The following is a 15852-nucleotide window of genomic DNA, read 5'->3' on the forward strand; positions in this document are numbered from 1 at the left end:
GGAAGTGGTGGAAGCAGAGACAATAGAAATGTTTAAGAGGCTTTTAGACAGTCAAGGAATGGAAAGACAGAGACCATGTCAGGGAATGGAGAGATGGAGACCATGTCAGGGAATGGAGAGATGGAGACCACGCCAGGGAATGGAGAGATGGAGACGACGTCAGGGAATGGAGAGATGGAGACCACATCAGGGAATGGAGGGATGGAGAGCGAGACCACGTCAGGGAATGGAGAGATGGAGATGACGTCAGGGAATGGAGAGATGGAGACCATGTCAGGGAATGGAGGGACGGAGAGCAAGACCACGTCAAGGAATGGAGAGATGGAGACCACGTCAGGGAATGGAGAGATGGAGACCACATCAGGGAATGGAGGGATGGAGACCACATCAGGGAATGGAGAGATGGAGACCACATCAGGGAATGGAGGGATGGAGAGCGAGACCACGTCAGGGAATGGAGAGATGGATACGACGTCAGGGAATGGAGAGATGGAGAGGACGTCAGGGAATGGAGAGATGGAGACCACATCAGGGAATGGAGGGATGGAGAGTGAGACCATGTCAGGGAATGGAGAGATGGAGAGATGGAGACGACGTCAGGGAATGGAGAAATGGAGAGATGGAGATGACGTCAGGGAATGGAGGGACAGAGAGCAAGACGACGTCAGGGAATGGAGAGATGGAGACCATGTCAGGGAATGAAGGAACAGAGATAGAGAGCACTTCAGGCATTGAATAAAAAAGAATAAAAAAACACTACAGCATTTTCAGGCTCTTTGGCCCACAATGTTGTGCTGACCTTCTAAGCTACTCTAAGACCAATCTAACCCTTTCCTCCTACATAGCTTTCCATTTTTGCATCATCCATACGCCAAAGAGTTTCTGAAATGTCCCTAATGAATCTACCTCTACCACCACCCCAACAGCCCATTCTGTGCACTCATTACTCTCTGTGTAATGAATTTACTTTCTTCCAACATCCTCAAAATTATCCCCCACCCCAGTTTTCCTGAAACAAAGTTTCTGGCTAACCACTCTGTCCATGCCTCTCATCAAAGATACACTTCCAGGAGGTCACCTTTCATCCTCCTCCATTCCAAAGAGGAAAGCCCCAACTCATTCAACCTATCTTCATAAATCAAGTTCTGCAGTTTAAATTGGAATTGTGGTCAGCACAAACATTATCGGTCGGAATAGCCTGTTCCCATGTCATATGGTCTAATCCCAAATAAGCAACAGAAGTGATGTCTTTTAAAACCGTTCAAGAGGCTAAAGAAATTCAGCATGCTCACATCGACACTTACCAAGTTTTATCAATGCGTAACGGTTCAGTGTGGCAACAGCTCTGCCTGTGATGACAAGGAACTGCAGAGAGTTGTGGACACAGCTCAGCACATTTGGAAACCAGCCTCCCCTCCATGGACTCTGTCTATACTTCTCGCTGCCTCAGGAAAGCAGCCAATACCACCCATACTGGACGTTCTCTCTCCCATCAGGCAGACGATACAAATGCCTGAAAGCACGTACCACCAGGCTGAAGGAGAGTTCTACCCCACTGTTATCATCTCTTGAACGGACCTCTTATTCGATTACATGCATCCTTGCCTCACAATTTATCTCGTTATGATCATTTACCTGCACTCCACTTCTTGGGTTACTCTTACACTTTATTCCACATTCTGTTATTGTTTTACCTTGTTCTATCTCAATGCACTGCATTATGATCTGATGGGTATGAACAGTATGCAAGACAAGTTTTCCACTGTGTGGTGACAATATAAACCAATACCTTTTCAGAGAACTGATGGTATCTGGGAGATTGGGGGCGGGGTGGGTTTTGAATTAGTTCATTCAGTCCCCAAACAGTCCAACAAGCTTCAAGAGTTTGTACGGTTCCTGTCTCTTGGCCAACAATGGGCTCTCCTGTTACTTATAGGGTCTTCTTGTCCCAGGCCGCAAGACTACCGAACACCCTGCTACCACCCAGTACACACTCTTCATGACACCAGCAGCAGCATTATACTGTTTAACTATCTGTCTGCATGTAATTTATGTCAAAAACAATGATTTCTAATCATCGGTTAATATTATTTTATGTGCTGTATGTGATATATGCATGGTGTTTTGCACCTTGGTCCCTAAGAAACATGGTTTTGTTTAGCTGTATGGTTCAAAGACAATAAACTTCAACCTGAAGGACTGGTTTGGCAGGAATGGAAAATTCACAAATCCCACAAGTGCTGCAGACACGGCGAGCTGAACTCCATTGCAAAATTAACACAAGCCGCCCAGTAGCACCTTGACCTTGCTGGTGGGTGGGAGGGAGGGTCGAACTGGGCTTGTTTTGCTGTTGCTTTGTCATTTGGTATGTTCTGGTTTGTTTTGTTGAGTTCTGTGTTGCTCTGCCGAGCACAGGGAGCATGCTAAGTTGGAGTGCAGAATGGCTGGAGACCAGGAGACAGCCTGTCTGTGTGGGTGGGCAGATGGGCAGGTAGGTGGGAGGGAGGTAGGGAGGGAAGGAGGAAAAAGGACTTTGTTTTGCTGTTGCGTTGTTCTGCTAAGCACTACGGGCATGCTGTGTCGGCGCTGGAATGTGTGGTGACACTTGCGGGCGGCCCCCAGCCCATCCTTGGGTTGTGTTGGCTCGATGTACGTAGGTAAATAAATGTGAATCTGATCTTCTTCAGTACACAACCTGTTTTAGATCCTCTGTATGTCAGGGATGAATCACATCAGTTCTCCTGAGGAAAGGCAATCGTCTCCAAGATTGTTTTTGGAGAAAGGGAAATCAATAATACAATTTTCATACCATTTGCTTGAAATGTGGCTAAACTGTAACCTGCTTATTTATAATGAGAGCATTTCCTGCAGCAGCCCTTCCTCACAGCGGGTTCACCAATCAAGGCATGTGTGAATGACTAATCACAGTGGGACTCTCTGCAAAATAAACACAGAGCTGCTACTGAGAGAGAAGATACATGATGCAGTGATCAGGGGCTGCCACTGAATCAGAATCAGGGTTAATACCACTGGCAGCTGTCACGAAATTTGTTGTTTTGCAGCAGCAGTACAGTACAATGCAGAATAAAAACACTATAAATTACAATTAGCAATGTAATGTCCTGGTTAAGATCTCTACTGCTATGCTGAGAGGCGGTTTATATTAGCAGTTTTCTGTAAAAGCAGTGTGCCATGCTGGAAAGTGTTTTGGCTTCAGCTAAGATAAGGAGGCATGTAGTCCAGCTTAGGAATGTGTGTCAGCCAATCAGGATTGTGGGATGGGAGAGAAGGTTCTAGAGAGCAGTGGGGAAGAGTTTTCTGAAGGACAGTAGTCTGCTTTGGGGTCTTTTGACAGGAGCTGCAGAGCGGGGGACAAGGAAAGATGCCACAGAGTGCTGTTGGAAGGAGAGTCCTGGTTGCAAGAAGTGCTTTGTGCAGATGAATGGCTCCAAGGAGGAAGCACCAATACTCCTGAGAGAGCCAGTTCATTCGAGGTGGTCTTCAAGGAAATTTCGGAATGTGGCGGGTGCTCTCACACAGACCGTGGGTCCAGGGCGTGAGTAAAGAGATACACCCCTGACTACTCCAGTACTAGTTCCAACGTTGTGTGTACGCTGGACTGGTTTAACCGTAATGCTTTTTTTAATTTTTCTTTTCTTTTTCAGTAACTGCTCATCAAAGTTGACAATTTGGTAAATATACTTTCTTTATAATTTTATGCTGGTGTACGATCTGTCATTTCTGGGCTGTCAATAACTGTGTATGGGCAGTATTTACACAGCATTCCCCTAAACTGAAGTTCCTTTAATTGGAACACCACAAAGTTCCTGTTTGGTTGAACCCCAAATCAAACCAACCCTGGACGTACATCGTTCATGAAAGGTGGCCTCCTCACCGCTGAGTTGCGTGGGTGTTAGCAGAGATGGCTAACGAACCAAATCTGTATATGAGCCCTGGTGAGAGGGTTACAGGAACATATATATAATTAAGTGGTGCAAAATGGGAGGGAAAAAAGTGACACACATAAAATGCTGGAGGAACTCAGCAGGTCAGACAGCATCCATGGGGAGGAATAAGCAGTCAACCTTTCGGGCCGAGACTCTTCATCAGGAATATGGGGTTGTGCTCTTGGGGTGGTTCATTGTCTATTCAAAAATCTGACAACGAAGGGGAAGAAGCTGTTCCTGAAACAAATTTCACAACATATACCCACGATATTAAACCTGATTCTGAACTCTTCCTCCGACTCAACGAGCTCTGCACTACACAATGAGACATTGGTACAGACAGCCTCAAAATAACTGATGCACCAGGGTCATTAACATCTCAGACGACTACTTATATTCACTTACAGGATGTGTGTGTCCCTGCTGGCATTGACTGCCCTCAAGAAGGTGGTAGTGAGCTGCCTGCAGCAACTTCTGCCATCTTTCTAGTGAAGGTGCGCAATATTATCCTGAAGGCAGGCCCTTTGGCCCAACTTTCCCATGCCAACCAAGATGCCTACTTAAACTAGTCCCCTTTGCCCAATATTCCTCTGAATCTTTCCAACAGGTTATTAAGAAGGCAAACAGAATGTTGGCCTTCATTGCTAGAGGGACTGAATTCAAGAGCAGGGAGGTCATGCTGCAACTATACAGGATACTGGTGAGGCCACAGCTGGAGTACTGTGTACAGTTCTGGTCTCCATAATTGAGGAAGGATATACTGGCTTTGGAGGCAGTGCAGAGGAGGTTCACCAGGCTGATTCCAGGGGTTGAGGAGAGATTGAGTCACCTGGGACTATACTCTCTGGAGTTCAGAAGAATGAGAATGGATCTTATAGAAACATACAAAATTTTGAAAGGGATAGATAAGATAGAAGTAGGAAAGTTGTTTCCATTGGTAGGTGAGACTAGAACTAGGGACATTGCCTCAAGATTCAGGGGAGAAGATTTAGGATGGAGATGAGGAGAAACTGTTTTTCATCAGAGAGTGGTGAATCTGTGGAATTCTCTGCCCAGGGATGTAGTTGAGGCTTCCTCACTAAATATATTTAAGATACAGTTAGATAGGTTTTTACATAGTAGGGGAATTAAAGGTTACGGGGAAAAGGCAGGTAGAAGGAGCTGAGTTTACAGACAGATCAGCCATGATCTTACTGAATGGCAGGACAGGCTCGATGGGCCGGATGGCCTACTCCTGCTCCTATTTCTTTATGTTCTTATGTTCTATCCACGAACTTATCCTAATATCACTTACATTTTTAATTGTACCTGCCTTAACCACTTTGTTTGGCAGCTCCTTCTAAATACATATGTCCTTCTAGGTGAAGACGTTGTCTGTCACTTTTCTTATGAATCTTCCCTAGTTGTTGATTCCCATTCCTTGGGATAAAGACCATGTATTCACTCTGTCTATGCACCTCATACTTCGCTATATAGTCACCCCTCAGTCTCTCACACTCATGAATGAAGTCCTAGTCTTCCCGACTCTCCCTGTAACTCAAGTCCTCGAGTCTTGGCAACAGCCTCATAATTCTTCTTTCCATACTTTCCAGTTTAATGACATTTTTTATACAACTTAAGCACAACTGCACAAAATACTCCAGGTGCAGCCTCACCAGTGTCTTACAGAACTGTGACATAACATCCCAATTCCTGGACACAATGCTGTGACTGATGAAGGCACAAAGGATTGTAGGAACAGGAAAAAAGGAATGGTTGCATGTCTCCAGGACAGGATAAAATGAAATTGAAGGGGCCCTGTGTTTGGTGACGTACTCACACAGCTGAAGGCTAAATCCTGGGAGCAGGGGGCTCTGATCTGGGAGGTGTTGCTGAAAGACGTGCCAGTGAGCAGTTTGTCGATGGTTGTGGCCCTGTGCTGACCAAGCAGGCTGCTTTGTTCTACAGTGATGCTGTTGGTCGAGTGTTCACTGAACAACCACCACTTAACTTGGTGGCACTGAGTGGCACCTTAGCACAGTTAGCGGGACGCTGTTACACTGCCAGACACCTGGGTTGAGTTCCACGGCTCTACCGTCTCCCCATGACCTCATGAGTTTCCTCTGGGCACTCCCGTTTCCACTGACATACCAGTTAGAAGGTTAATTGGTCACATGGGTGTAATTGGGTAGCATAGACTCGTTGGGCCGAAAGGGCCTGTTCTGTGCTGTATCTTAAAATAAAAATAAACATGAAAGGTGATGAATACTGCAAATGGGTGGATCAACAGAGCAAGGCTACTAGTTTACAGACATTTCTACCCTACTCTGAGCTGCTGAGTGGGGAATGCTGGGAGAATAGGATGAGTTTAGTGATGTCAGCACAGACTCAGCCAATGAAAGGGTCTGTTTCGATGAGTCTGTCACAGTCAGACAGATCAACATCATGTCTGAATTGTTATAGTAACCGCATTTGGATGCAGTTGGATTCCTGGAATTCCCAGTGAAGTTCTCGTGCAGCAAAGTTACTATCATGGGAGACATGACAGACAATGCATGCAGATACTGTCATTTAGAATCTGATTCAGATTTACTTATTTATCAAACATACACTGAAATGTGTCATTTGTGTTAAAAACCAAACACAGCCAGGGACGTGCACCCAATCCTGCAAGTATCACCATACACCTGGTGCCAACACAGCTTCCCCAAAATGTTCAGATCAACACAAGCAATGACAGCAACAAACAACAACAGCAAAACAAACCCCTTTTCCTCCCTCCCACCCACTCCATCCACAGGATAGGCCACGCAGACCCTGGAGTCCTTGGCCCACACTCTCTGACAGGGGAAATGCACAGGCTAACATGTACAAATCAAAATCCCAACCCGCAACCCAAAATTCATCAATTTCCACGCTGTGGGTTGAGGTATAAATATTTGCTAGAGCAGGAGAAAAATCCGCAGTTCACAAGGATAAGGGTGGCGGTTGGGGGGGTGGGATCTCACCAGAAACCTACCAGATACTATAAGACCTGGACAGAGTGAATGTGGAGAGGATGTCTCCATTGGTAAGAGAATCTAGGATCTGCAGACACAGGATGGATTAACTCTACCCTAATCATGGGACAATTTACAATGACCAATTCACCTGCTCCTCCAAGAGGACCACAGCCTTGTCGCCCTTTGGACGCTTGTGTGCTTTAGTGATCAGAGAGCTATGCTGGCTGGAGTCAGGGCTTTACACTTTGACTCTTGGTACGGTCACCCATGCCAAATAAGTCAAAGAGACTACGAGTGGTCCACTGGTCCTCCAGATTCAGGGGTCAGGGTTCAGGTCAGGGCTAACAACCCTGATTGGTCAAGCAAAATTGTTCCAGTAACAGCATTAAAAACAGACGACTTTCACTGTTGCCCTAAGCGCCAGCAAGCCCAGTATATCTCTGGTCTGTGGGAAAAAAGTGGAGCACCCAGGGAAAAGCCACGCATTCTACAGAGAGATCAGCTTCAGAAGAAAGGAGCGTCCCATTAGCACACAGATGAAGAAGAAGCTCTTTACTCATAGGGTGGTGAATCTGTGGAATATATTGCCTCAGAGGGCAGTACAGGCCGAGTCACTGGATGTATTTAAACCAAAGATTGATAGGTTCTTGGTTTGTAGGGGGGGATTAAGAGTTATCAGGAGAAGACAGTGGAATGGAATTAAACAAAAAGTCAGTAACAGAAAAGAGACTCTGCAGATGTTGGGAACCCAGAGTACACCACAAAATGCTGGAGGAACTCAGCAGATCTATGGAAGAAATAAAGAGTCGTTGTTTCAAGCCAAGGCCTTCAATTAAGAAAAAAAATAAGCCAGTACTGAATGGTGAAAGGTGGATTGCATGCATGTGTAGGTTCGTCTGCTGTGTGCTGAGAACTGTTTATCCTTTCCAACACCCATGCACCATCAATTTACAGAACATGTCACTCAGAGACCTGAGATATATATACACTTGAAGTCAGAAGTTTACATACACTTAGGTTGAAGTCATTAAAACTCATTGTTTAACCACTCCACAGATTTCATATTAGCAAACTATAGTTTTGGCAAGACACTGAGGACATCTACTTTGTGCATGACACGAGTAATTTTTCCAACAATTGTTTACAGATAGATTATTTCACTTTTAATTGACTATATCACAATTCCAGTGGATCAGAAGTTTATAAACAAAATCAACCAAGACCTCAGAAAAAAACATGTGGACCTCCACAAGTCTGGTTCATCCTTGGGAGCAATTTCCAAATGCCTGAAGGTACCACGTTCACCTGTACAAACAATAGTACAGAAGTATAAACACCATGGGACCACTCAGACATCATACTGCTCAGGAAGGAGACGCATTCTGTCTCCTAGAGATGAACATATTTTGGCACGAAAAGTGAAAATCAATCCCAGAACAACAGCAAAGGACCTTGTGAAGATGCAGGAGGAAACAGGTAGAGAAGTATCTATATCCACAGTAAAATGAGTCCTATATCGACATAACCTGAAAGGCTGCTCAGCAAGGAAGAAGCCACTGCTCCAAAACTGACACAAAAATCCAGGCTACAGTTTGCAACTGCACATGGGGACAAAGACCTTAGCTTTCTGAGAAATGTCCTCTGGTCTGATGAAACAAAAATTGAACTATTTGGCCATAATGACCATCATTATATTTGGAGGAAAAAGGGGGAGGCTTGCAAGCCAAAGAACACCATCCCAACCGTGAAGCATGGGGGTGACAGCATCATGTTGTGGGGGTGCTTTGCTGCAGGAGGGACTGGTGCACTTCACAAAATAGATGGCATCATTAGGAAGGAAAATTATGTGGATATATTGAAGCAACATTTCAAGACATCAGCCAGGAAGTTAAAGCTCAGTCACAAATGGGTCTTCCAAATGGACAGTGACCCCAAGCATACCTCCAAAGTTGTGGCAAAATTGCTTAAGGACAATAAAGTCAAGGTACTGGAGTGGCCCTCACAGAGCCCTGACCTCAATCCGACAGAAAATTTGTGTATGTAAACTTTTAACCCACTGGGAATGTGATGAAAGAAATAAAATCTGAAATAAATCATTCTCTCTACTATTATTCTGACATTTCACATTCTTAAAATAAAATAGTGATCCTAACTGACCTAAGACAGGGAATGTTTTCTAGGATTAAATGTCAGGAATTGTGAAGAACTGAATTTAAATGTATTTGGATAAGGTGTATGTAAACTTCTGACTTCAACTGTATATATTTATTTATTTGGTACTTTGTTTACTGTTATTTTATACGTAGCATATGTAGCTTCTGTGTTTTGCACCTTAGCCCCGGAATGCTGCTTAGTTTAGCTGTATTTATGTATTGTTCGATGATAAGTAAACTTGAACATGACTGAATGGTCTGATTCTGCTCCTATATCTTGTGGGATGGTCAATATTTGGACGCCATGGTAGTGTTGTGGTTGGAGTTCAATTCCAGCACCCCTCTCTAAGGAATCTCTGTACATCTTCCATGTGGAATGCAAGAATTTCCCCAGTTCCCCGGTTTCCTCCCACTGTCCAAAGACGTACAGTTAGGTTCACTGGTCATTGTAAATAGTCCTTGATTAGGTTAGGGTTAAATCAGGGCTGTCGGGGATTTCTGGGCGGCGTGACTCGAAGGGCCTACTCTATTCGGTACTGGTAAATACAAACAAAACAAATAAAAATATAATATTCTATCTTCAAGTTTGTTGAGTTTGGATTGGCCAACGTCTACACCCGAGGACCTCCATCATGAGTGCAGGCAGCTCGCCAGCAATATCCCAGGGCAAAAGCTCGTGCTGTCTCTGCCCAGTCAATTACCCAAACACTACCCCTGTCACTAGGTCTGATCAAGGATGGGTGTTATTGACCTTGAAAGGTATTTCTCTAAGAACAGATATTTATACCATCTTCAAAGTTCAATTCAAATTTATTACCGAAGTACACGTATGTCACCATATACGAGATTCATTTTCTTGCGAACTTTCACAGTAAGTAAAAAGAAGAAAAATTCATTGATTGAATGAATGGCAGAAACATCAATTTCTCTAACTTCTGGTAATTTTTCCCTCCCCCTTCTCTCTTTTTCCCATTCCCCATTCTGGGATTCCCTTTCACCCCAGTGGGAGGGAAAAATTACCAGGTTACAGAAATTGATGTTTGTGCCATTCATTCATAGAATCAATGAAAAACTACACACAGAACTAGACAAACAACCAATGTGCACAATATGACAAACTGTGCAAAAACAAAAGGAGATACAAAATTATAAATAGACAAATGATTTATACTGAGGATATGAGCTGAAGTCCTTGAAAGTGGGGCCATTGGAATCAGTTCAGAGTTGAGGTGAGTGAAGTTATCCACACGAGTTCAGCAGCCTTATGGTTGAGGGGTAATAACTGTTCCTGAACCTGGTGATGTGGGACCTAAGGCTCCTGAACTCCTGCCCAGTGGGAGCAGTGAGAAGAGAGCGTGGTCTGGATAGTGGGAGTCTTTACTAATAAAACATTCCAAAAATATTACAGGAGCTGTCAAGACAAAGTCCAACAGAGTCACAAACACAGACACAAGGCCAGGTTTCCTAGAACTCAGTGAGAGGTAGGGTTCCTCATACAGCTTTGCTCCAAGAGTGGACCACGGCTGAAAGGGAACCACAGGGAGGGTGATGATCAGCTGAGGACGTGGGGCAAAAGGGGATCCCAGAACAGGGAATGGAAAAGAGAAGGGGGAGGGAAAATTACCAGAACTTAGAGAAACTGATGCCATCAGGTTGGAAGTTACCCAGATGGAATATGATGTGTTACTCCTCCAACCTGTGAGTGGCCTCATCATAGCAATAGAGGAGGCCACGGACCAACACGTTGGAATGGAATGTGTACCCACCCAGGGAGATGCATCAGAGTCGGGTGTTCCTTGGGAGGACCAGAGGGGGTTTGGTGTGATGTACAAGCTGGAGTCAGGGTTGCCTACCTCCCCTCCCCCCTCCCTTGTGTTTGCTCAGCGGAAGACAAGTTGCATTGTGATCAACAGCAGACTGCTGCAACATACATGGACTCAGGGACCGGACTGTTTTTCCGTGACTGTACTCTACTGTTACCTTATACATGCTATATGTGCCACATACTGTGTATGATTGTTGGCTCTGTGTTTTGCACCCTGGCACCAGAATAACGCTGTTTTGTTTGGGCATACACGTATAGTTTGAATGACAATTAAACTTGAACTTAAAATAGAAAGTCAAATTGAAATGGGTGACTAACAGGAGATCCAGGAATTTGCAGTGGACAGTGTGAAGATGCTCAACGATCTTTCCATTTTTCTTGTGTGGTATATCACAAAAGTTTCCCAGAAATGAGATTATATGATTCAGTAAAAGAAATGAAATTTACGACTGTAATTTATCTATTGATGCTGAAGAAACAACAAAGGTGAGAAGTGTTTTAGACATACCATGCGCTGACCCTTCGGGGAAGTTCTCGGCTGCAGTGTTCTGAACCGGGGCGGGCACGCTGGCCTGCTGAGGTGCGGACGCCGTACTGGTCAGCTGGTGGACACTGGCAGCAGCCTGCGACGCGTGCTTTGACGGAGATTTCTGACTGGTGGCCAGAGGCTTGCTGGATGAGTAGAACGAGCTCAGTGTCTGAGGTTTGTGAGTTTGACTTTCCCTGTCCAATAGCTTGTCGAGAATCTAGACAGAGGAGAACAGAATATCTCTGGTCAGTGTCCTGCGCCACAACGGAGCTTGTCAATAGGCCACGGGGGGAGATTACAGGATAGACAGCATCTACTGAGATGAATACACAGTTAATGTCTTAGGCCTAAAGAAGGGTCTCAGCCCGAAACGTCAACTGCTCATTTCCCTGCAGAGATGCTGCCTGACCTGCTGAGTTCTTCGAGTATTTGGTGTGTGTTCCTCTGCAGAATCTCTTGTGTTTATGATTTACTGGGAATTCACTCTGTTGCTTCAGCCAAAGACTTTCATAGCTCAGTTTCATTTTAGTCGGCGAGGCCATCATATTCTGCATATGCGTTACCTTGAAATACTTTGATGTCCTGTGAAATGCATGAAAAGTATGCAAGACAAGTGTTTCACCATACCTCGGCACATGTGACAATAATAATTCCTGATCCAAATCCAAATATTCAACACCATTCCCACACCAGTTCAGGGGAATAGCATTCCCATCAAAGCTCCTCCTCACTGCTCTCTTCCTACAGTCCTCCAGACAATCCCACTTCAAGTGCTCGAGGGTGAGATGTGACTCGATCAAATGGACAGCCAGAGACTTTCCCCAGGGGGAAAAGGGCTAATACAAGAGGGCATCATTTTCAGGTGCTTGGAGCAAAGTATTTGGGGGGAGGTCAGAGGTAATTCCATTACAGAGAGGGGTGGTGGAGGCAGAATCATTAGGGGCATTGAAAGTGACTGCTCGAACGTGAATCCACTCCACTACCGAGACTCCACAATTCATGTTCTCAGTATTATTTATTTATCATCATTATTATTATTAGCTTTTTTGTATTTGCATTGTTTGTCTTCATTTGCATGTTGATTGCTTGTCAATCTTTGTGTGTAGTTTTTCATTCATTCTGTTGTGTTTTTTGTTCTACATTGAATGACTGCAAGAAAATGAATCAGTAGTTTATGGTGACATATAGTACTTAGATAATAAATTGAAGCTAAATCTTAAATTGACAATTAAGGGACTTACGCACGTGGATGATAGAGAGATGGAGGGTTGTGGGTGAGGGAAGGGTTAGATTGATCTTGGAGTAGGTTGAAGGGTTCGGGCTGAAGGGCCTGTACTGTGCTGTAGTGTTCTGTGTTCTATCCCTGCTCTCAGGCGTTCCGCTCCAATGGAGAATGGAGGAGAGTAACTCTCATCTTTACTTCCAACTTTCACTTGTGCCAATTATTCAAACTCTGATTATCCATTTACTAACTGTAAATTAAAATCCATTTGGAAGATTGCACTCCGCATATTTTGAAAAAGCCATCTTCTTAAAAAGCGTTGATACAGCACATTACTGAGGTCAGTAAGAGCTGAACCAACTTGGTCTCGCAAATGCCGATTGCAGTATCACTGTTCCAGCATGGCTATTGGCAGCCCGGGTTCCGTGCAGTGACGTGGTTAAAATAAAGAATCCTTTTGTTCACTGAAAGAGACGAAGGGCAGCACAGAAACGCAGCCGTTAGTACAATGCTTTGCAGTGCCAGCAATCTGGGTTCAATTCCAACCGCTGCCTGCAAGGAAGTTGTACGTTCCCCCCGCATCGCTCATCTCCAGTTGCTCTGGTTTCCTCCCACATTCCAAGCACGTATGCTACTGTGCAGAAGTCAAAGACACATAAATATAGCTAGTGCGCCTCAGTCTTTTGCAGAGTACTGTAGTAATGTTACGTATTACATTGTACTGCTGCTGCAAAAAAAATCTAATTTCATGATATATGTGAGTGATGGTAAAACTGATTCTGATATGGGTCTCTGTTGTGGACTAAGTGTTGGAAGGGGGCAGGGAGAGGGGAATCATGATCAGGAAAAGGGAGCGGCAGCCATTCTGTAATGATCAATAAACCAATTATTTGCCATTAAACGACCTCACCTGGTGTCTCAGGACTAGATGTGTCTACACCTATGTCGTCTCCTCCCCCAACAGCAAACGCTCCTCCTCTTCTACCTATCCTGCACCCCCCCACAGCACTCCACCATTCCCAGCATCCTTTGCCTCTGCCAGATTTACAAACTTACTCTGCTCCACGTTAACAAATACAGAATTCAGCAAAAATCTTAGGCACCCTACTTTTGCACAGTGCTGACAAGTTAGAATTGGTAAGTTGTGGGCAAACTATAGAGAAATGGAGGTCATTTAAAGGTGAAATTTTGAGGGTACAAAATCTTTATGTTCCTGTTAGGTTGAAAGGAAAGGTTAAAAGTTTGAGAGAGCCATGGTTTTCAAGGGATATTGGAAACCTGGTTAGGAAAAAGAGAGATATCTACAATAAATATAGGCAGCATGGAGTAAATGAGGTGCTCGAGGAATATAAAGAATGTAAAAAGAAATTTAAGAAAGAAATTAGAAAAGCTAAAAGAAGATAAGAGGTTGCTTTGGCAAGTAAGGTGAAAATAAATCCAAAGGGTTTCTACAGTTATATTAATAGCAAAAGGATAGGGAGGGACAAAATTGGTCCCTTAGAGAATCAGAGTGGACACCTATGTGTGGAGCCGAAATAGATGGGGGAGATTTTGAATAATTTCTTTTCTTTGGTATTCACTAAGGAGAAGGATATTGAATTGTGTAAGGTAAGGGAAACAAGTAGGGAAATTATGGAAAATATGACGATTAAAGAGGAGGAAGTACTGGAGCTTTTAAGGAATATAAAAGTGGATAAATCTCTGGATCCTGACAGGATATTCCCTAGGACCTTGAGCGAAGTTAGTGTAGAAATAGCAGGGGCTCTGACAGAAATATTTCAAATGTCATTAGAAACGGGAATGGTGCCGGAGGATTGGCATATTGCTCATGTGGTTCCATTGTTTAAAAAGAGTTCTAAGAGTAAACCTAGCAATTATAGGCCTGTAAGTTTGACGTCAGTGGTGGGTAAATTAATGGAAAGTATTCCTAGAGATGGTATATATAATTATCTGGATAGACAGGGTCAGATTAGGAACAGTCAACATGGATTTGTGCGTGGAAGGTCATGTTTGACAAATCTTATTAAATTTTTTGAAGAGTTTACGAGGAAAGTTGACGAAGGTAAAGCAGTGGATGTTGTCTATATGGATTTCAGTAAGGCCTTTGACAAGGTTCCACACGGAAGGTTAGTTAGGAAGGTTCAATCGTTAGGTATTAATATTGAAGTAGTAAAATGGATTCAACAGTGGCTGGATGGGAGATGCCAGAGAGTAGTGGTGGATAACTGTTTGTCAGGTTGGAGGCCGGTGACTAGTGGTGTACCTCAGGGATCTGTACTGGGTCCAATGTTGTTTGTCATATACATTAATGATCAGGATGATGGGGTGGTAAATTGGATTAGTAAGTATGCAGATGATACTAAGGTAGGTGGCGTTGTGGATAATGAAGTAGGTTTTCAAAGCTTGCAGAGAGGTTTAGGCCAGTTAGAAGAGTGGGCTGAACGATGGCAGATGGGGTTTAATGCTGATAAGTGTGAGGTGCTACATTTTGGTAGGAATAATCCAAATAGGACATACATCGTAAATGGTAGGGCTTTGAAGAATGCAGTAGAACAGAGTGATCTAGGAATAATGGTGCATAGTTCCCTGAAGGTGGAATCTCATGTGGATAGGGTGGTGAAGAAAGCTTTTGGTATGTTGGCCTTTATAAATCAGAGCATTGAGTATAGGAGTCGGGATGTAATGTTAAAATTGTACAAGGCATTGGTAAGGCCGAATTTGGAGTATTGTATTGTGTACAGTTCTGGTCACCGAATTATAGGAAAGATGTCAACAAAATAGAGAGAGTACAGAGAAGATTTACTAGAATGTTACCTGGGTTTCAGCACCTAAGTTACAGGGAAAGGTTCAACAAGTTAGGTCTTTATTCTTTGGAGCGTAGAAAGTTGAGGGGGGACTTGACAGAGGTATTTAAAATTATGAGGGGGATAGATAGAGTTGATGTGGATAGGCTTTTTCCATTGAGAGTAGGGGAGATTCAAACAAGAGGACATGAGTTGAGAGTTAGGGGTCAAAAGTTTAAGGGTAACACGAGGGGGAATTTCAGAGTGGTAGCTGTGTGGAACGAGCTTCCAGTAGAAGTGGTAGAGGCAGGTTCGATATTGTCATTTAAAGTAAATTTGGATAGGTATACAGACAGGAAAGGAATGGAGGGTTATGGGCTGAGTGCAGGTCAGTGGGACTAGGTGAGAGTAA

At 43.9% G+C, this 15852-nt stretch overlaps 1 protein-coding gene across 2 annotated transcripts in view; it reads right to left on the reverse strand.

Annotated features, from left to right (window-relative positions):
* Window positions 1-15852, reverse strand: part of zswim8 (zinc finger, SWIM-type containing 8) — a 176582-nt gene that overhangs the window by 37374 nt on the left and 123356 nt on the right. For both annotated transcript variants that reach the window (XM_073025635.1, XM_073025636.1), the window contains exon 17: window positions 11415-11652. In XM_073025635.1, coding sequence (XP_072881736.1) covers window positions 11415-11652 — 238 coding nt within the window. The remainder of the gene's footprint in view (window positions 1-11414; window positions 11653-15852) is intronic.

The sequence above is a fragment of the Hemitrygon akajei genome, chromosome 21 (genome assembly GCF_048418815.1).
Source record: "Hemitrygon akajei chromosome 21, sHemAka1.3, whole genome shotgun sequence".
NCBI lineage: Eukaryota > Metazoa > Chordata > Chondrichthyes > Myliobatiformes > Dasyatidae > Hemitrygon > Hemitrygon akajei.